This window comes from Chenopodium quinoa, unplaced genomic scaffold, assembly GCF_001683475.1.
Source record: "Chenopodium quinoa cultivar QQ74 unplaced genomic scaffold, ASM168347v1, whole genome shotgun sequence".
NCBI classification, from domain to species: Eukaryota; Viridiplantae; Streptophyta; class Magnoliopsida; order Caryophyllales; family Amaranthaceae; genus Chenopodium; species Chenopodium quinoa.
Window position 1 is genome coordinate 5,210,497 of NW_018743175.1, and position 22,599 is coordinate 5,233,095.

General features: G+C 33.9%; 2 protein-coding genes across 2 annotated transcripts; one reads left to right on the forward strand and one right to left on the reverse strand.

Moving 5' to 3' along the window:
• The first annotated feature begins 646 nt into the window (after positions 1 to 646).
• LOC110732703 (F-box/kelch-repeat protein SKIP25-like) lies at positions 647 to 4,852 on the forward strand. Its single transcript, XM_021912682.1, has 2 exons — positions 647 to 661; positions 3,625 to 4,852. The coding sequence occupies exons 1-2, from the start codon at positions 647 to 649 to the stop codon at positions 4,684 to 4,686; spliced, it is 1,077 nt and encodes a 358-aa protein (XP_021768374.1). The 3' UTR covers positions 4,687 to 4,852.
• A 1,091-nt stretch (positions 4,853 to 5,943) lies between these two features.
• On the reverse strand, positions 5,944 to 10,509 carry LOC110732704 (phytochrome-interacting ankyrin-repeat protein 2-like). The gene is made up of 3 exons (XM_021912684.1): positions 9,602 to 10,509; positions 6,610 to 6,781; positions 5,944 to 6,457 (listed from the first exon to the last, which is right to left on the reverse strand). Exons 1-3 carry the CDS (start codon positions 9,743 to 9,745, stop codon positions 6,246 to 6,248), a joined length of 528 nt encoding a protein of 175 aa, XP_021768376.1. The 5' UTR covers positions 9,746 to 10,509; the 3' UTR covers positions 5,944 to 6,245.
• Positions 10,510 to 22,599: the final 12,090 nt, after the last annotated feature.

The following is a 22,599-nucleotide window of genomic DNA, read 5'->3' on the forward strand; positions in this document are numbered from 1 at the left end:
GCTATTTTTTTTTTTGGCAAACTCTTCAAAAGTCCTAATTAAATTGTTTTATGTTTTTAAATTTTTTTTTTCATTTAAAATTTAAATTATTATGTCATCTCCTTTTTATTTTGCTAATTTTGAATTACATAAATTTATTTCTAACCCTTTTTAAAAAAAAATTGTTAATAATGGGTAAGAAAATTAAGTGAAAATTAGTATATAAACCATTTTTTTCTTTATAAAGGGTTGGAAATTTAGGTGGAAAATATATTTTTTATTTTTTTTTAAAAAAAAAACACGAAAACGATAGCAATTGCAAATAGTTTGTTGGAAATTTTGTATTTTTAGGCTTAATTGTCGCCTGGGATTATTTTTTTACCAAATTGTAGCTTGAGGTTAAGTTTTTTTACTAATTTGTCGCCGAAGTAATTTTTTTACCAATTTGTCGCTGAGTGTCCTTTCTTTTTTACCAATCTGGTCAATTGGCCAATAAGTTAATAATGCTAATTCTTAATACATTAAATAGACTCATCACTTCTGTATTGATTTGAGATTTTGAGATAGCATCACAAAATTATTTCATAATAATTGACACATTTTAGGTTTTTTTTTTTTACTATTTAATTACATACTAACTTTATATATACCTTTTGAGTAATTATGTATGAAAAAACAACTGGTATCCTAAAATGATTTTAAATATATTAACATAAACTTTAATATTATAAACTTTTTAATAATTCTTACTAATGTTTAATTAGACATATAATTGATCAAACAACTCATGAATTGACATGTATGTCAAACTGTTTCAATTATTATAAAAAGGAGAACGCATTTTTTTTATTAATTATCCCCTTCAATGAAAGTCTAAAAAATTATTTATGAGTGAATATAACATGGAAAACGTGGTAAGAGTACAGCTTTTCCAACATAACGCAAACATACAAATTACACTCTCATAATCAATCAAATGAACATTAGTACTATACGATTAATGTATGAACCACTACATTTAGACTTAAGAATGAAGGATAATTCTCTACTCAACCTAATCTAATAAATTTGGACCATTGGACCACTTGTATAGATCTAGAACAATTGTTTTTTAAATATGATAATTAATATCCAAGTGCTACATGCTAAGAAAATAATAATAATGGAAAGCACTTGTATGTTAGTGTATAATTTCTTTTTCTTTTTAATGTTTCAACTTATACCATTAGTTTATTAAAAGTTTTCTTGTATTTTCTTAAACATAGTATGTCAATAATCAAACATCAAAGTCAAGGTTTAGGTTTGTACCAAAAAAAAAAAGGAAATATCGAGGTCAATTACTCATGTTCAATATACAAATATGTATGTGGGCCTCTAAAAGTGGAAGTAGGAAAGCTCAAATGTTCAATAATAGTAATGAAATTCAAAGCAAAGTTAAAGAACTCGATTTGACTTAATAAATTGGCTTTGCGTTGCTCTTCACAAAAATAAAAATAAAGAAATTTTCTTTATATCTTACACCAAACTTAATTTATTAAAACTTACATGACATTCTAAGTACTCTCTCCGTTTTTTTTTATTTGTTACATTAGATTTTTATGTTCTTCCATATATATATTTGATTATGAAAATGTTCAATTAGACATAATTGTATATAATAATTACAAAAAAAGTTTAAATTAATTTATTTCAAGACGAATTTAGCAATACCCACATGCAATAATTTTGATCTTTAAAATAACGTATGTTTATAGTCAATTTTTAAAAAAGTTGACTACAAAAAATCAAATCGTAACAAGTAAGAAGAAACGGAAAGAGAAAATCATATGATAAAGAATTTTGTCACTAATGTATTAGTCCACTGTCTTTTTAATCTTAACAATGGTATTTTAGCTCTATTTACAGAGTAATTTTTAACTAAACTAATTATACTAAAACAAAGTTAAAGATCTGGTGTAGATATTTTTTTAAAGATCATAAACTAAGAAAGAAAACAATAGTGTAGTTCAATTCCACGCATCACACTTACTATCAAATATACCGATCAAATGGAAACACTTTGGAAAACAAATCAAAGGTATTGATAATAGCACCAATAACATATTTTTAAAAAATAATAATGAGAAAAAAAAAAAAAAAGAATATAAAGTTGTAGCAAAAAGGCCTACAAAAAGAGACAATTCTCCATCCTAAAAAGTTGGCAAAAGGCAGCATAATTCCTGCAAACTTAAAAAGATGCCTACTTTTCACTTTTCAGTAGCACGTGCACGGTGCATGATGAAATATAAAGGTTGCCTAACTTACTAAACCCAATTTAATTTAAAGTAGCACGCTACATTCCTCAATTTTATCCTTGTTTTCAAAGACAAAATCATGGTTGTCAAAAAACAAAAAAACAAAATTTATCCAACAAAAGTTATGGGATCATAGATTAGTCCAAATAGTCCAATGGCAAGGTTTATATTAGTATACATTATACAATATGTTTATACTGGTAGATGTTTTGTGTGTTATATTGTCATTTTGAAATAAAAGGAGTATTGGACAGAAATTAAATCGAATAGATAAGTTATATATTAATATGAGAGTCTCAAATAAAATTAAGTATGCCCTCAAAAAAAAAAAATATATAAGTAAGACTTTTCTTATCCTACGGAGTATAAAAAATAACATTTACTCTTTAACTATTTATTGTGAATTTGTGATAGGTTCATTTTGTTTTTTACTTCGTGATCACGAATTCACATAGATGTTGCTTATTTTTCAATATATATAATAGACAACACTTAATAAATATTGTGAATACCTTTAATAATAATTGCAATTTTTTCATGGATTGGAGTTTTCGAATTTGAATACAATTGGTATGACAACAGATAGATTATCACCTTCAATCTATACATTATAATAACCCTTCTTTTGAAAAAAATAAATTAATGTGAATATCATGATGGATTGCAAGAGCCTTTTTCATGAAAAATACGAAATAAATACTATGTAAAATAAGGGGGAAAAAAAGTATATTTACATAAGAAAAAAAAATCTTGCAAATTGCAATTATATTTTATTTTTTTAAAGCAATTGCAATTATATTAAATCAAAAGAAAGACAATGCGCTTTATGTGCAGCTGGCCACACCATGTGGCTGCTTGTAAAAAACAAAGCAACCCATGTAACACTGACTAAGTAACCCTTATAACACTCACCGGGTAATCCCTATAACACTGACGAAATAACCCTATAACACTGATTGAGTAACCTTTATAATAATAACGAGTATCCCCAATTATAGCTGGCCACGACCGCATATAAGAATTTGTAAAAGAATATATAGTATGAATTATGATTTATTTTACAAAATACTTTTTAAGAATAAATAAATAAAAATACCCCAAAAAGAAGGGCAAGCTCCTATCAATTTAAGCTCAAGTCCTCCACTATTATCCTTTTCCACCTCCCCTTCTCTACCACACATTATCTTTTTAAACACACCCCTCCCTCCTACCCCCCAAATTACTAAAAATCTATGTCCAGAAAAACCCCTAAACTCTCCAACCATGATAATTCCCACCACCACCGCAACAACCGCCGTGATCACCACCGCAACCACCACCAACAAAAAACGCAGATAACACAAAAAATGAGCAACAACTAATTCCTGGTCTCCCAGATCATATTGCACAATTAATCCTCTCTAAAATCCCACCTTCATTGCTTTATACAATTTCTCATTCATGGCGTAGTTTCATCTACTCCCCTCTTTACCCTCCTTTTTACTCTCTTTACACTCTTTTGATCCCCAATATTACCATCAAATCTTCTCCTTCAAACCCACAACAATTTCTTACTCCTATTTCTTTCTTTGCTTTTGATCCCATTTGTTCTAAATGGGAGCCTTTACCAGTCCCACCACCTTTGTCTCTTCTCCTTCGACACCCGCCTTTTATCTCCCGCGACCTTCCAGTCCAGTCTGTTGCGGTTGGTAACAGACTGGCTGTGGTCGCGGGGACTACAGAGCACCTTGCTCCTGCCTTGTCACGGCCCCTGGTGTTTGACCCCATCTCGAGGGACTGGCGGTATGGCCCGTCTGTACCAGTGCCCCGCAGGTGGTGTGCTGCCGGGGCACTTGATACGTCCCTTTATATGGCGAGTGGGGTCGGTCCTCATTTCTCCACGGATACCGCCCGATCCGTGGAGCGGTGGGACCTATCCAGGGGCTGTGACAAGTGGGAGAAGGTCAGCTCCCTCCGGGACGGGCGGTTCTCCCGGGAGGCGACTGATGCCATTGGCTGGCACGGCCGCCTCTGCATGGTCAACGTCAAAGGTGACACTGCCAAGCAGGGAGCTGTCTACAGCGCAGAACAAGACTTATGGGGTGACATGAAGGAAGGTATGTTAAGCGGGTGGCGGGGCCCAGCGGCCGCAATGGACGAAGAAATGATCTACGTGGTGGATGAATCCAAGGGAGTGGTGAGGAAGTACAACGAGGAGACAGATGGGTGGGTGGATGTGGTAGAGAGTGATAGGCTGCGAGGGGCGCAGCAGATGGCGGCTCGAGGCGGCCGGCTTTGCGTTGTTTGTAAAGGTGGGAGTGAGATAGTTGTGGTGGATGTGGTGGCATCGCCGCCGCAAATGTGGGTGGTTGAGCCACCACAAGGGTTCAATGTTGCTGCGGTTCATGTTTTGCCAAGAATGAGTAGGACCTAATCAAGTTTGATAGTATCAAAAAAATCTTAAGATGTATTCTATTTATTTAATTTTTTGGCTGTAAGAAAATCTTGGATTTTTAATGAAAGTATGAGAATGGAAAGAAATACTGTGTGAAAGATTTGATGACAAAGTCAAATGAAAACTTTTTTAGTTCATGTAAAAATTGTCCACAGATTCAAGTATTGTCGTATTGTCAATCAAATTGTCACAGCTTTACATTTTGCTACCTCGGCTGATTTTTTTTGGTAGGGAAAAGTAGTAAATCAATTCAACAAATAATAAAAACAAAAGAAACATTTTTAAGGTCAAGTTTATACTTTTCAAATTAAAGATTATGTATAACTATATCTATATATTTATAGTTATACAATCTTTCATTCATAAGAAAATTAATGGTTATTTTGAGGAGGAAACAAAACTTAAAATGGACTCGTTCACACTTCACATCCAAAGACAGTTCAGTGATAGAGTGATATGAAGTAATTTAATGAAAAGTAAGGATTCTATTCATATACATTTGTGTAAGAAGATAAAAATAAAGAGGAAATTAGATATTGTGCACAAGTATCACACAAGTATTTTTCTAAATTAACTTGTACAGTACTATAATGAGGGGGGGCCCGGTCCGGTTGGATTTGGTTTTTTTATTTTTATTTTTTTCTAACTCTGCACGAGTCAACTCAGTATGGGTCAGTAAGAATAACCTCCCTTAAGAGTTCGTTATTGAAATTTGATCACATAACCTCTTAATTGTGAGATACAAACATTTTCATAACTAGAAAATCCTTATTTGTTATTAGAACATGGTTAGTGAGCAACCAAAACCAATGTAATTACACAAGAGTAACACTCTATGTATCAAAGATAACAAATGTCCAAATGATAGTGATGTACTTGCATAGCATTATGTTGACAAATTTATGGTAGAATAGTTTAATTTGCATTGTTCTTCAGCCAAACCATGTAATCATGTCCAATTGATGTCGGTTAATCAAGGTTACAGAAGATCTAAACATCCATAATAAGAATTGGACTTTGGTTAGATGCAAAAAGATGCACAGTAAACAATTTATGGTTTAGCTAATTTTGCCAACATCATATTTTTAACGATAAATAAAAGAACTTAATTATTGACTACTCGGTTTATCCAAGATTACAAGATAGCTTACATCTGGAGGGCTTTCCATCATCCATATCGGCATAACCTCTGATGACTTGATACTTTCCCCTATTCTAGAGATTTAAATCATTGCAGAAGAGTAATGTAAACCAAGTCTACTTTTATTTCATTAATGCAAACCATCCATGACAAAACAGATCATACAACGATGACAATTCCATATTACCTAATATACTACTTATGATGCAACCCCAAAGCTACATCATCATATAACACAACCAAATGTCGAGCTTAGCAGTCAGTCATTACATACCACATACCAGAGCATAGTAACTGTCTATCATAAACATCAACAGCTAAATAATAGGCATTCGATAAAGGTGGCTAAAAAGCTAAATAGAAATGTTGAGAGTGAAATGTGTGACTGAAGGCAGCTTCAATTATCAGAACAGTATGATATCTCACCAGAAGACGAACTGTCCTGCAAACGCTTTAGCTCGTCATAAGCCCATTCAAGGCCAGGGCAATAGTGTAATGGTGGGTTAAATCGGCTGTCATTAATATCAGGTGGCAAGAAGGCCCCATTCTCAACCAGAAATCTGACTGCTTCCCTATTCCTTTCTTTAGCTGCTAAGTGGAGCGGTGTCCCTGTAATGCCCAAAAAAACCATAATCAGACTTCAAGTTAAGTAAAGATTAAAGATAAATAGCTCCCAGCTAGGAATTTAAAAGAAATGAAAGCGGATACATTAAGCTTGGTTAAAGGCCATAAAGCGTAATAGATTACTCCGAATTACTTACAACGACAAGGACCCTTGGTTCTGGCTTCAATATTAGCACCCCGCTCAAGCAGCACATCCATGACTTTGAGATGGCCTCCTTCAGCAGCAAGGTGAAGAGGCGTGACACCTTGCATTTTGGCACCCCAAGCAGCCACATTTGCATCCATTCCCTCATTAAGCATTCGTTTAACCTGAATGTAGGCCCACAGTTTAAAACTTCAATATCAAGTTTGAAGCCCATCAGGAAAATGCAATTCAACTATGCAGAGGTACTATACCACAATGAAGAAACAATTCTCTTCTACTAGAAAACAAAAGCAGCATAAAACACTGCATAATAAACAGGATACATTCCAATGAAAAAACAGATATGAAACAGAATTTAGTTAGAAATTACAACTCTAGAAAAGATGGTTGACATTCAAATATGGCAGCTTCACATAGTCAAAGAAAGGTTCATGAACCTACCGTCACACCAATAATATGGTACAATACCAACTCTAAGTCTGCGAATACTGAGTACCACCAAGCGGCACACAAGCAAAAGTCTGTAGGTTACATCAATATGTGACTCATGAGTAACACAAATTCTAAGTCTGAGGGTAGCAAACTAGCACCAAGCAGAAACCATATATATATATATATATCATACCTCGAATATTCTTAGGCACCTTAGAAATAGATTCCTAATTCATCAAACCTCATGGGTTCTTAATTAGTACTACTTTCCAAAAGAACTCCAAGGTCTGACCCATTGCCCAACTATATAAGCAAATATCATCTGTAATTATCAAATCAACTCCAATTCTACCACAGAAAATCTTAAAAGCAAGCACTTAGTTCCTAAAGCCTAAACAGTGAAGCCAGAAGAGCTCCTGATCTCAAAGAATAACCCAATCCTGAACTCAAAAGAAAGACAAAATTGAAATTGGTACCCCTTTCATACCAGTTCAAAAGATACTAAACTCAAGGCTAGATAATAATGAGTCAGAGGATGAACTCAAAGAACATCAAGTAGCATATCACAGCAATCACATCAAGCTGGAGTAACTTAAGCAGCATTTCAGGCCTGAACATATTGGACATGGAACTATTCATATGGACTACTTTCACATAGTAGTTTATCAAATTGCTTATAGGAATCACACTGTATAATCCTAGGGGCTAGGGCCATCAGGATCTAAATAATGCTCAGGCTGATTCTTTCCAGCTTACAAAATCAAAAACAAGTTCAATTTAGCAACAATTATAAGGTAAGTTTAGCAAATATTGACTTAGTAAGGAACTTAAGTTCAGTAAAAAAAACCATTTTAAAAACAGAGTCAAAATGCCCACTTGCCCATTCCTTTTCCTCTATCAATGGCAGATGGTAGAGTATTGAGATGGGAGTAAAAGCTCCATCAATGCTGCTTACTATTCTATAAACTCTCTTATGTTATACACACCCTACACTTCAACGAAACCAAATTTTTACAGCGACGTGCATAGGTTAGAATATGATCTAGCCTGCTGTGTGTAGACTTATAGATAACCCAAAGTATAATGATGCCAAGGAAAACAACTCGACAAGATTAGAAATATGGATACCACAGGGCAACAAAAACCTTAATTTCCTATTAATACCTTAATCAGAGAAATACCTTAAAAAAAGGAAGATAAACCCTAATCTTACTTTGTTCCTAAGAACAAAAGCCAAAAGACCAGAACTCTATTTCTAAATCTAAAAAGCTTTGTCCACACTACTTCAGCATCTCAAAGCGTACTCTTTCCCAACCTCAGAAAATTTTTTCATCCATTTCTCTTTCTTTCATTCATTATTTAGCTTTTACCAGTTCCTTCTTTCATGTCAAAACTACTTCCCTTGCCCCCCCCCCCCTCTTCTTTGGTCAGCTATTCTATAGTTGCACCTTTTCTTGTCCCTGAAATAGGTAAAAAGTTTATACTATACAATCAGTCTATCAGTCACTTCAGACTACATCTGGGACTATGATACTTTTACTCCACACAACTATTCCATTAGAAGTAAATAAAAAATCACAGAAGAAAGGACATGTAGTACTAAAAATAGCTAACATAGATGATGAAACAATGTCCAGAAACATAAAGGGTAGTCCAAAATTCTATCAACTATAATTCACTGATTGATCCGTTGCTTGTAAGGCCAACAGAGGCAATCTATCTGTTCCATTTTTTTTGACAGGACTAAGAAGAGTCTACATAATTTATGGTCTAGAGGAAAAAAAGAGTGGAAACATGAAGCCTTCTTCAAGCAATAGTGTTCAACTGTTCAAGGGAGGGACACAGCCCCCTCTATCCAGCACCTCACCCTCTCTATCACATTCATACATACCCATAATTACAATTCGATCTACTTCTGATACCTACTCAATCACTCTATCAACTAGAAAATTTTAGACTTGCAGTTGCTTTTGGGACTAAGACTTTGTTGTTGTTGTTGTTGTTTTGAAAAACAGGGAGCTGTAAGGGGGATAAGCTGCCAACATAGGAGCTTAAGTTGGTCACGGCCTCACAAGCCAGCAGTTACAGGAAACATGTTGGAATGCCCATTAAAATTGTGGCAGATTTAGTTATATTTTATGACCTTTAGAATCTTTTACTGTCAATTAATCAGATTTCAAATGAAAGCACAGAATAGTATGCACATTAAATGATATGCGGGTAATAGGATGGAAACGAGCCAACAATGACAACAAGTAATTGTATGGACGAAAGGGGTGATCTTTCCGTAGTAAAGAACCCTTCAAGATATCACACCTAAAAGGCTCCAGTTGGTTTGCAGATAATAATAAGGCAATGACCTTCGACAAAACTAACACCCATCTTAACCAAGAAAATCTAAGCATGGAATGAATTAAGACAATCAACTCCCAAACTTCATAGAACACTATCCTAAAGAAACAGGACGCACATATACGCATCACTACTACAATTTTCAACAAGCAAGAAAAAAAAAGTGAAAAAATTATATAATCAAGACAGACAAAATATACCTCCTTAAGGTCGCCCTTCCGAGCAGCAATGTGAAGCGGAGTCCAACCTCTATCATCGGTATCGAAACTTGACCTATGCGACCGCTTCCTCAACAATCTTCGCCGGGAAATCCCCAACTGCTCAGCTTGAGGAGTAATTAGCATAATTACTATTTCCCTCAACAGCACAAAACCCCTTTCCTCCGAAATCAATCACCAACTTATGAAACTCTAAACAACCCTTGTTTCCTAAAACTCAGAAACCCCCTTTCAAAGATTGAAAATTCGATAAACCCACATGAAAATATCCACTATTTTACATGATTTTTCAGAAAAAAATACTACCCAAATCAAAATCAAACTTCTTTCAGAATACTTAGAGTAGAAAGAGGGAGAAAAAACGCAACGAAATTGAAATTAGCGAGAGAGAGCTAAGTAATTAGCCATGTTGTAAGGAGCAAAAGGATTCAAACCAGGACCAAGAACACGAAGATTGTTAACAAGGATGATTGAAGAAGCCGTAACCCAAGGTAGCTGATTAAACAAGGAGATTATGAACATTATAATTTTGTGCAAAACCCTAATTTGAAAATTCGATGAACTGGGGAAGTAGGATAAAGAAATTGTTAGGGTTTCCAACGAAAATCAAACAAAACCTCGATTGATAATCGACAACATGTGTGATGATTGTTTGAAAAAGGGGAGGAATTGATTAGGGTTCACAGCTATAATCGGAGGAGAAGAATTGTTTGAAAGATAGAAGATTTGTTGAGGTTATGGGACGAGGAAAAAATTTGTATTTCTAGAATTCTACCCCTTTTATGACTCTTGTGTGGATAATTGGTTTTAGGTTTATTATGATGACGATATTTGGAAAGGAGTTGAAACTGATATATTCTCGAAGAGATTTTGTAATTCTAGAATTCTATCTTTTTTTATGACTCTTTCGATGGTAAGGGCTTTAGGATATATTGACGGCGATATTTGAACAGGGGTTGAAATCGATAAATTTTGTAATTTATAATATTTTGTAATTTATAAATTTTGTAATGTATAAATTATTAGAATAATATGTTATTAGATTAGTCTAAATATATACTCAGTATGAATTATGTTTTTAATATTAATTTTTTTATACAAAGTGCAATTTTTTTTTTTTTTTTTTTGAAAGACGAAGTGCATTTTTTATTAAATACATAGTAGTAATTCTATATTTGATGGGCAAACTTGTATAACAAGTGTGCTATTCAAACTGAATTTATTATCAAGTTATAGTACTATCTTAATAAAATTGATTTTTTCCTATTCCGTATAATATTTACTTATTAGAAACATCAGTTTTTTTTTTCGTTTTTGTTTTTGTTTTTTATTTTGGTTTTTTTTTTTTTTTTAAAAAAAAAAAAAAAAAAGAAGCTATGCTTAAATTAATTAGAGGATAAACAATCCATAAGTACATATGAAGCAATTTCATGGGGACAATAGTTTTCCCATATTTGCTCAAAACCATACGAAATAAATTTAGTTAGAGCGTGCGCTACACAATTGTCATCACGTTTTACCTGAGACCAGAGAACAAACTTAGAAACTAGAACCCAAGGGAAGGATATCCCCTAGCACTTTATCAATATATCAGCAGAGACTAACCTAGCCCCCTACAAAAGCTTGTCAATAATGAGTTTGCAATCGGTTTCCAAAATGAGGTCATCCAGCTTGAAATTCTTACATGTCTGTTGACTTGTTTAACGCCGATACCCCGACGTTTTATTATCAGAATGTCGAAATGTTTATTTTTTGACAATTATTCCTACAATTTAATGTGTTAAAATAGTACAGTAATAACAATCATACGAATATTACTTCATAGTTTACCATTCTTAATTGATAGAGCATCAATGTTTAAAAATCTGTATATGCAACTAGATCTGTATATTTTATGCATGTTGTTCAGAAAGGCATTGCATATATGCATTTATGCTGATCAGTCTTCCTTCAAAAACAGTAATGGTATTTGAAGCATATGTATTCGGGTACAACAACCACAAAGTAATTGTATATAGTTCGAAGCATATGTATTCGGGTACACTTTAGACAAATAACCAGTATTATGGAGGATTTTCTACACCATAAAAACTGGTTTATGCTGTTGTGTCAACTTGAGTTGCTTGGTGGCTTTTCCTTGGGATGTTTCGAACCATAGTGATCAACAAGCTGTTTTTCATTTGCTAGCAGTGCCTGCAAAAGCCAGAAACAAACACACACACTGAATAACATGGAATGGAAAGCTAGAGCATCAGCTACTTTTACTTCCACGGTAAACAACAAATAGTAAAGAATGAGAGAAAACATACAAATCAAAACATTTAAATCATAGGGAAAAAAGAAAAAAAAAAAAAAAAAAAAAGGTGTCCATCGTTTACGTTCTCACAAGATCAAATTGATTGTTAAAGCCAATGAGTAGCTAATAATGCCTACCCCACAGGAGAAGGAAAAAAAAAAAGGTAACCACGAATTGATTATGGAAAACACCAAAAGAAGGATGGGTTGACGGCTAAGGAGGAGGAACAAAACAGCAGATAAAGGTACAAGGAAAAACAAGAGGCAAAAAGAGAGATTTGCAATGAACTGCCAGAGGGTCTCCAAACCCATTGCTCCTTTAGCCAAAATTGAACAAGGGGGGATCAAGAGCAGTAAAGAGATCACACTAACACAAACTTGTGAAGCACTAGGATTTTTTTTCAGTTTAACCATCAAATAGTCATTACATACTATATACACCTCTTAAGCAAAGGATCAAAGAAAACAACGTTCATCTGTCTATATTGCCAATTTGCCACAAATCACGATATTAGAGATTTGTGTCTCCCTTAAAACTATGAGCAAGTTGATTCCGTCATTCAAGCAACACAAAAATAGAGCACCTCATAAACAGTCATAGTCCTTGCAGCAGAGCAACACAAGGAAATTGACCAACACATTTTTTTCACATCTCTACTAATAAGATACGGAGTATTAATAGCCTGTTTACATTATGATGTGCAAGACCAGAAGCCGGGTTCAGGGTGATAAAAATACAATCTTGGCAATTCATCTAGTGTGTGAGGAATAGTCTAACAGTTGCCACTGTTAAGGCATGCACACTTCTTGTTTAAATAAGTCTATACCACAATACAAAAGAGGCGATAGTAAGAAAAAAAGTTTATGACAAAAACAAATATCCACAACGCTACATAAAAAAGGAGGCTGCACTAAATTTGGGGCAAACAACAGACCAAGGTTGCAATTTGCTAAGTGCACCAGAGGAGGTTATAGATGTGAAGAGCACTATGTGATGCAGCTCATTGTTCACATTCACTGTGGCATCCACCATTCATAATGCAGTGTTTTTGGTATGATATTCTTTTCAAAGGAGTCTGCAGCTGGGATTCTGGGAATACTAAATGATGCAACTCATTTAACTAAGCAGTGGCATCCACCTTTGAATGCAGTATAATAATGAAACAGTGCACTCCAAAACATTTTCAACCTCAGAAAGCTTCTTTCAACCACTTTGTAAGCACCATCTCAAGAGGGCTAGGGATTCTACTAACTTGTGCAAGACAAGGAAATACACTTCATGAGCTCCTCTAAGGGCTTGCATAGTCTTGCTATCAAATGACATTGGCATAGGTAATATCAATACTCTGAACAAAAAATACAAGGATCCAACATCCCATCACATATTTTCTACTACCTTTCATGTTCACATGACAAAAGAACAAGAAACTTCTTAAATTAACATAATAAGAAATGTATGAGATGTCACTAAACGGTGATCCATTGTTACTAACAAAAAAGTGATTGCCACAGGCAATAACTAGAACTATCTATTATATCAGTGGGTGAAGTAAAACACGTAATAATAAAAAAATTAAAAAAAAAAAAAAAAAAAAAAAAACAAAGGATTAATTTGATACCTCATGTTACTCGTACACAATTAGTATACTCATACGGTTATACCAATTTTTAGTGTATAGTTTATAATTTAAGAAAAGGAGAGGATATCATCATCACCAGCTAAATGAAATTATCAATTGCAGACACATATAATGTATGTTTATCTGTATCGTATTATACTTGCACTCCTAAACCCTTACTCCTCATGTGAACCACTGGCAAAAGAATAGGAAATCAAAACTTGATTACTTAATGGGATATTTCAGATAAGATTCAAGCCTTCATTCCCTTTTTATTTCTCTCTTCTCTTACTTCTTTTTTTTCCGGTCCATCACTCAATATACCTTATCCAAAGCCCAAACATTACCTCAAAAATTGCCAATCACTTACAGGACACTTTGTGCTAAAAATGCTTATTTTTTCTTCATTAGTCTTACAGATAGACCTTCTAGTTCTAGTTTTTGAGGTTGAAATATGAATTGACATGCAAACATTACCATATCACTCTCACCGCCTCAACTAGCCTTCTACCATACCATCCCATGGACTTTCTTAAGAAACCAACCATAACTTTTGCATCCCACAAAAACAGCCACGGTACACGAACCTTCCCCTTATCTAGCCCATATTAATCCTTTGATTACCACAACATACTTCATTGAAAAACTCTCAGTCTCTCACCTATACTATTTCATGATGTCCGGAAAAAGTTGAGACCTTTTGCTCACTAGGGGTTAGAATACTGCTGACAACTATTTTGCTCGCAGAGGAGTACAATTCTATCAAAAAAGGATGACAATTGATTTTCTTTGCTAATAAATTCAGCAAAATTGACCAACTATTACCCACTAATTAAAATCAGATTCACATTGATTTCAAGTTTCAACAACAAAAGAACAATTCAAATAATCAGAAAAACATTCATACTCCAAAATTGACACAGAATTCAGACAACCCAGATAGAAAAAATTTACAAAAAACATTCATAAAAGATCAAATTGCAAAGAATGAAAACTTTCATTGAAAAATGATAGAATGAAGCGAACCTTGCAGATGGGACAGACAACTTTGAGGCCAACAGCACGAGCTTCAATCTGGGAACCCTTGGACTTAGAATTTTTTTCAGCATTTTTTTTCTGAGCTTCGATCTTTTGTTTTCCTCTTGTCATTTCTTGAATTGGGGAACACCAAGAAAGGGTTGCGTTGGTTTCAAGTTTCGATCTTTGTGGTCAGCTTTGTGTCTCTTTTCTGATCTGCCCCTTCGGCCTTCGCCACCAGACACCCCCACCAAGCGGAACACTTAAATAAGGGGGAATTATTATGTAGTTGAAGGATGGATGACCTTTATATCTCTTGGAACCACCTTCAATTTGTCTCGTGTGATGCACGATAATTTTTACGGAATACATGCATAAGTACTTCATGTTTTATATTGAAGAAAGTCTTGTTAGTTGGCTAGTAAGGTGTAGGTAGGAGACTAGAGGTGTTATATTCCGTAATATCTAAAGTTAAAGTAAAAATGACACTTGTAAAATCTTATAATATTTTGTCAAGGTGTGTTTATGGATTTGGGATAAATTGTCAATATGACTTGTATTCGTAAGGTGTATTGTAAATGGTAAATTAACAAAATAAAGTTGGTATATACTCCGTAGAAAATAGATATCAACTTATTAAGGACTCGTAATCAATGGTTAAATTGGTACTAAAAACAAATGTTAGCCTAACTTTGTTTGGATTGGTAGTAAATTCGTAAACTCAATAGTTATTGTTATGGCATCATGTCATTAGTACGGAGTAGATTTGTAAAGCCGCATGTTAATTGAAAAACAATGCATTAAAAACATAGTATAAAATTAACTATTTAATTGAATTTAAAAGTTTTAAATTAACACGAAAAACTTACTTGCAAGTAAATAAAGGGTAGTTAAATAAAAATTAATAAATAATTTCGAAATGTATATACAAACATTAAGCTTAGGCTCACCTTTGCTCCTCCTTACGCCACTTAATAAATCTAAAATTATGTTTGTTTGTAGCACTTTTTGCTCGTTTAAATTCAGTTAGGATAATTTGTAAATTACCACCCAAAAATGTACCTGTTTTTAAACTAACCACCTGTTTATTACCATCCCTTAAATTAAATAATCACTCAAATTACCACCCATTTCAAAATTCCGGTGGTTTTCCGTCTGTGGGCCCCACCTAACGGGTGGTAATTTAAAAAATTTCCCCATATTTTCATATTTTCCCTTGATTCTTTCTCTCTCCATCTTCCTACATTCTTCAACCTTCTTCCTACCTTCTTCAACCTTCAATCCTCCATTTTTCTCTACCCTTCTGACAAATTCTTCTTCTCCCCCCTCCCCCACTTTTCTCCATTTTTCTTCTGAATTTTTTTTATCAAACTCCTTGCTCAAGTAATGTTTGTGACCAAAATGGGCTTTCATGTTTGCTTAGAGCTTGACAAATTGCAAATCATGGAGCATGCTACTCCCGAAAACAGTAAAGAAAAGAACAACTAAAAGCAAATTAAAAGTAGGATGGTAAGTATTGGTAGTGGAGCCCAGCAGTGGCTCAAGAGCAGTAGCAGAAACCAGATTACTCGCCATTTCTCAAAACAGCACCCTGCTTCACCTCGCAACATCCATCCTCACGCAAACAACACCAACCCACCCATCTCCTCCACCTCGCACAGCCGCACCAGCCACCGTAAGAAGCGCAATCAGTTGCGCTGCTCCGATTTGACCCACATATTAGTCGCTCCACAATAACAAACACCACAACAACGACAGCAATTGGCGGCAGCCCAGCAAAAATCACAGCCGCACTCGCCACCATTCGCCACAAACAGAAGCTCCTCACGCCAGCACCTATCGCAAATCACAACCAGCCCACTTCAATTAAGATAGCAGCAACCTGTCAATTTCAGCATACAAAGCCCCAATTCAATTGATTATCAACCTAATTTCCCCAAATTTAATTGCAAAGTTTTATTTTCTGATTAAATTTGTAGGACAATTCTTTAGTAATTTACCCTAAATACAATAACAATAGCAACAACAAGAAGATCAGTGGGGTCGGCTAATTTGATTTCTGCAATTTGAAGTTGAAGGCGGTGAGATGTGTGTGGAGGGCAGTGAAGTTAAAGGCGGTGGTCGGTGAGGTGTGTTGAGGGTGGTGGGTAGATTGCAGTGGCTAGTGGTGTATGTTAAGGGCGGTGAGGTTGATTATGGTGGCTATCCAGGAAATTGGTGGCTGGTGCTGCCGGTGGGGAATTGTAGATGAAGAAGAAGAGGAAGAATTTGGAAGTGAGCTTGAAATGGAAGGTAGGAAGAAGGTTGAAGAAGGTAGGAAGAATGGAGAGAGAAAAAATCGGGGTGAGAAAGAGGGAAATCGAGAGAATAGAAGAAAAAAAAAGGAAGGAAATAAAAAAAAAGTGGGGCCCACTGTCGAAAACTTACCGGAAATTTGAAAAATGCGGTAATCTGAGCGGTTATTTAATTTAAGGGGTGGTAAAATAAAAATAAAAACTAAACGGGTGGTTATTTCAAAAATGGATCCATTTTTGGGTGGTAATTTACAAATTATCCATTCAGTTATTCTATGAAGAATAATCTCAATTGTACACTATTTTTTTAAAAAAAAAAACACAAACAAACAAACTTTTGTGCTTGGGCGTTCGTGTCTAGCTAGCCTAACCCTCATGATGTAATACCCCGTATTTTTATACATATATTAATTTAAAACATTATTTTATGAAGTATTTAAATAATTTGAAATGAATTATTTATGGTATTTTAATAATTAGAAAAGGTTTATTAAAAGTCCATTTGTATTTATTTAATTGCTTTGAAAATATTTTATTTTATTATCTGAAAACTTTGGGGCATAATTATTTTATAAAAGGAAATTTTAAAGTCAATGGAGTTATAAAGAAAGTCAAATATCATTTTAAATAAGAGTAGGAATCATTAAGGGTAGAAAAGGAATTTAAGTTAGGAGGGTTTTGAGAGAGGGAATAAATACCCATAATATGAGAAAATTAAACTTTGACACAGGTGGAGAATACCCAAAGGTAAAATCTCTCTATCTCCTTTTATTTTTCTTGCCCCTTAATTTTTGGCCCCTCCCCTTTTGTTTTCTCACCTCCACGCCACACACGCCACCCAAGTGTGGCCGGCCACCACCACAGCCACCCACCGGCCGGCCACCGCCACCAGCAGGCGCCGGCAGCAGCAGCACTGGCCGGCGTGCGGCAGCAGCCCTGTTGTGGTGGTGCGTGCGCAACTCCGACAAAACAAAAACAAAAAAAAAAATTCTTCTTTGTTTAATTTAATCTAGCCTTGATTTAATTATTGTTTTGGGGTTGTGTGATGATTTTATGATGTTTTAATTATGATTAGTATGCATATAATTTTCAAATTTAGTTTTTGAATTAAAAAGCCCCAAATTGAAAACCCTAGGTTTCTAATTTATTGTTTATTGATGGGATTTGATTGTAGTTGATTAAAACTATTGAATTAATGTTTTTAATCAAAATTACAACAGGTTTATAAGTTTTTATTGTAATACCCTGTATTTTTATACATATTTTAATTTAAATTATTATTTTATGAAGCATTTAAATAATTTGAAATGAATTATTTATGGTAATTTTATTATTTAAAAAGGTTTTTTTTAATTAAAGGTCCATTTTTATTTATTTAATTGCTTTGAAAATATTTTATTTTATTATTTAGAAACTTTGGGGCGCATTATTTAAAAAAGAAAAGGTCCATTTTTATTTATTTAATTGCTTTGAAAATATTTTATTTTATTATTTAGAAACTTTGGGGCGCATTATTTTAAAAAAGAAAATTTTAAAGTCAATGGAATTTTAAAGGAAGTCAAATGTCTAGTTTGAATAGGAGAATGGATCATTAAGGGTAAAAAGGGAATTTAAGGTTTCGAGGGTTTTGAGAGGGGTATAAATACCCATCTTATGAGAAAGTTTGATCTTGCCCAGGGTGGAGAATACCCAAAGGTAAACACTCTCTCTCCTCTTATTTTCTCTCCCTTAATTTTTCCCCCTCCCCTTTATTTTTACACACCCCACACGCACACACAAGGTGGTCGGCCGCCACCACCACCTCCTACTGGCCGGCCACCGCCGCTAGCAGCCACCGGCGTGGAGGGCGGCAGCAACCCCCACCCCGTCGTGCGGTTGTGCGGGTTTAAAAAAAAAAAAAAAAAAACTCTCTTGTTTTAATTCTAATCTAGCCTTAATTCAATTGTTATTTTTGGGTTTTGTGATGATTTTTATGATGTTTGATTATGATTATTATGTATATAATTTTTAGATTTATTTTTTGAATTAAAAAGCCCCAAATTGAAGACCCTAAGTTTTTAGATTAATGTATATTAATGGAAATTGATTGTAATTAGTTGGAATTATTGAAGTAGGTATTTTTAAACATTTAAACAATTTTACATGTTTTTATAAAGCTGGAATTTTTATATAAATGTTAAAATTATGTTTCTTGAAAGGATTTTTAATTACTCATTAATAGGGAATAAAAGTAGGGGTTTTAAATTAATTTTCAGCATGTTTTAGAGGGTTTATAAGTGATATAAAGAGTGTATATATTGCTGGAAATTTATATTGAATATGTATTAATGTCTCTTTGTAATTTTGGGTTGTAGGAAATTTCCAGGTGAGTGATTTCGTGTAGTTGTGGCGATTTTGAGATCATATTCGAGGTACGTTCGCATACTTGGTAATTATTTAAGTGTATAGAAGCATGCTAGGCTTTGTTTAATTAATTCCAAAGTAGTATCATGATAGGTATTGGTTGGAATTGTTGATTGGATTGATGTTGGTGATTGATTTGTGAAGTATGAATTATTTGTGGTGAATTGGTGATTTGAATAATTATGTTGGCATGTCAGAACCACACTGTAACACCCCAATAATTCTCTCTTTAAAACCTGTATTAATCTGTAATAACCTGTAAATACTTTTAATAACCTATGAGAGAATTACTGGCGTGCTACCGCCACGTGTTCAAACGTTAAGGCTAGTTTCAGAAATCAGCAGCGGAAAACTAACTTAGTTTTTAAAAAGAATAAAAGTTTCAAAACTAAAAGTCAAAACTCAACTTAGTCTTACAATTAGGAACCATAACGACCCTTATTCAAAATCCAGTATAATAGGAAGTAAATGGAATTAGAACCAAAATAAAATTCAATCTATGATATAAAATAAGCTAAGTGAATAACCAACGCTCCACTCAAATCCCATCACCCTGATGCAAATCAGTTTATGCAAAAACCTGTGATTAATCTGCTCCCCAAAATTACAAGTGTAAGAATTGGATCATTACAGGGTCATTGAAGGCGAAGGCCATGACCAAGAGAAACACACAAAAGCACGCAATTAGCATCGCTGAGTACATACAAGCTACGAAATATAGTAAAGAGTCTTAGCATGATACTATCAAGCATTTCATACACTCACAATATAATCATTGACTGGAACACATGACTCAATTGTCGATCATTACTAAGTTTTCACTAAATAGCATTGTTCATTTCATTAACTTGATCGGATTAAGCAATTGACCAGGTTGTCCCCCTATGCTCCATTCCGGAACATTAATAAAGAAAACCCTATGCCTCCTTTCGGAAGACATTAATAAACATCCAATGGCAGACGGGCGCGACTCCGTGGCCATAGCTAGTATGAGATCTCATCTAACTCATTATAATTTTTAAAAGAATTTAAACAAGAGACTCGTAGATCAGACGACCTCTGAAAAGTACACGGCTAATACCCTGTGAACCCCAACCCATGTTTGTCATTACTCTAGATGTGCACAAATCCAGAGTTTTATTGCTCATCCTTCTTGCACTTTACGTGATTTACCAGTTTAGATTAGGTGATGACTCACATGCAATCAACACAACCAATCATACATCAATCATACAAATCATTCAAGTTTCCAATTCAATTCTTAATTTATTAGTGACAAACAACATGTATTATTGCATCCTTTAACTACCTCGGTGTATAAACACCTTAAGTGCATAAGGCACCTCAAATCCACAATTATGTCTTATCAGACTTTAACTCTTTCTTTACTCATTCCAATTCAATACAATTGAATAAGTAGTTAAAACGATTCATTCCATATATATATACTTGTAGCTTTGCTTCTAAGCTCTCTTGCAAAATATTGCATAAATAATGCTCAATAGGAAACATCAATGCAATTTCTCATACATGAATTAAAGCAATCATCACATTTATCAACAATCAACTTATTACCAAACAATTTCAACCAATCCACAAGTCTCCTAACATGATTCTAGGTCTTTTCCAAGTCCTTAAACATGCTTCTAAAGTCAAGGTTCTTCGTATACTTGTACGTACCTTAATTAAATCATCTTTCCAACTAGCCACAATGCTAGAAATTACTCAACTTAAAGTCTCCTACAATACCAAATACATAAACTCAATTACTTCCTTGATTACACAAATTTTTAGCAACCTTTAAACACTTTAAACCTTCTCTAATAAGCTGAAATTTTTGGTTTAAAACCTTTAAAACTCTTTCTTTAAGTGGGTAATTAAAACCACAAAGTAAAAACTCATTCATGGTGTTTATATAAAAATTCCAACACACTTTTTATAATTTAAACCCCCCAAATAAATCTGAAAATTATTTTTAAAACATTAAACCTTCGTCAAAAATCAAAAACTGTCCGAAAACCCTATTTAGAGGCTGATTTTGGCCACGAGAGGGTGGTAATTACTGCCGAAGGTAATATGTTATGATTAGAACGTTGTTTACACATGAAAAACACTATTTATTTGTAAAAATCAGACGAGTTATAATCTCAGCGGGATTAAAACGTGATTAAAAATAATTAAGAACGGAGATCGGAATTTGATTACCGAAAATCAGTTTTTATATTTAATTAATCTTTATAAATTCAATAGGAATGAAAACCCTAATTTAATTGATTATTAGAACCCTAAAAATCAACACTTTAATAGTTAAAACCCTAACCTTTTAATACTTTATAAAAACCATAATTTGAAACCATACAAAATCAGAAGTTTATACTCTTTAGTTATCAAAACACAATTATAAAATATACTAATCATATTTAAATAACAAGAATCAAAACCCAAAAATATATACTACATAAAACAATAATTTAAAACAAGGAGGAAGAGATAGAGAGAAAGGTGGCTCACGGTGGGGATGGTTGCCGACGTGGGTCGCCGGCGGGAGGTGGCCGGCTGGCTGGGGAGTGGCGTGAGGTTGCTGCAAAACATGCAAGCAGCAATTGGCCATGCATTCACACATGAACCAAAGCAGCATGCAAGGAAAGAAAAGAATAAGAAAAAGGAGAAAAGAAAAGAAAGAAAAAGAAAAGAAAAATAAGGGAAAAGAAAAGATTACTTACCCCAAAATCTGATCTTTGATCTCTTGTGTGGGAAAATTTTGGGATATTGAGAGGTATTTATAGTGTAGGGAATAAAGATTAGGGTTGGGCTTAATAAACAAATGGACTTTATTTATGAAATATTTGACCCACAAGGGTTCAAATAAAAGAATTGGGTTTACTTAAATAAAATGGGTTGGGCCACAAGGAGTATGTAAGGATTGTTTACATACTATTATTTAAATGAGCCTAAAAGATTAATAAACGTTTAGCCCAAAATAAATTATACTTTTATAAAACTCACTAATTTAAAATACTTTAGCCCTTAAAAATATATATTATAATTAATTAAATAATTTATAAATTATATGAAAATACGGAGTATTACACACACTTTTATTATTGGCATGTTTGAAGGTTTGTTTAATTAAACTAAATGTTTAATTTGGTTTGGAATATAAAGAGCGATTCCTGTTTAGTTTTTATAAGAATATCATAAGAATATGATGTGTTTATTCGTTTTGATTATTATATATTTGCTTGTGAGACTAACACAAAGATTTTAACATTCGTTTTGAGTTTTGATAAGGGCCTACAATGGTTCCAAGTTGTAGTTTAATTTTGTTTGACTTTACTTTCGTTTGGTTTGA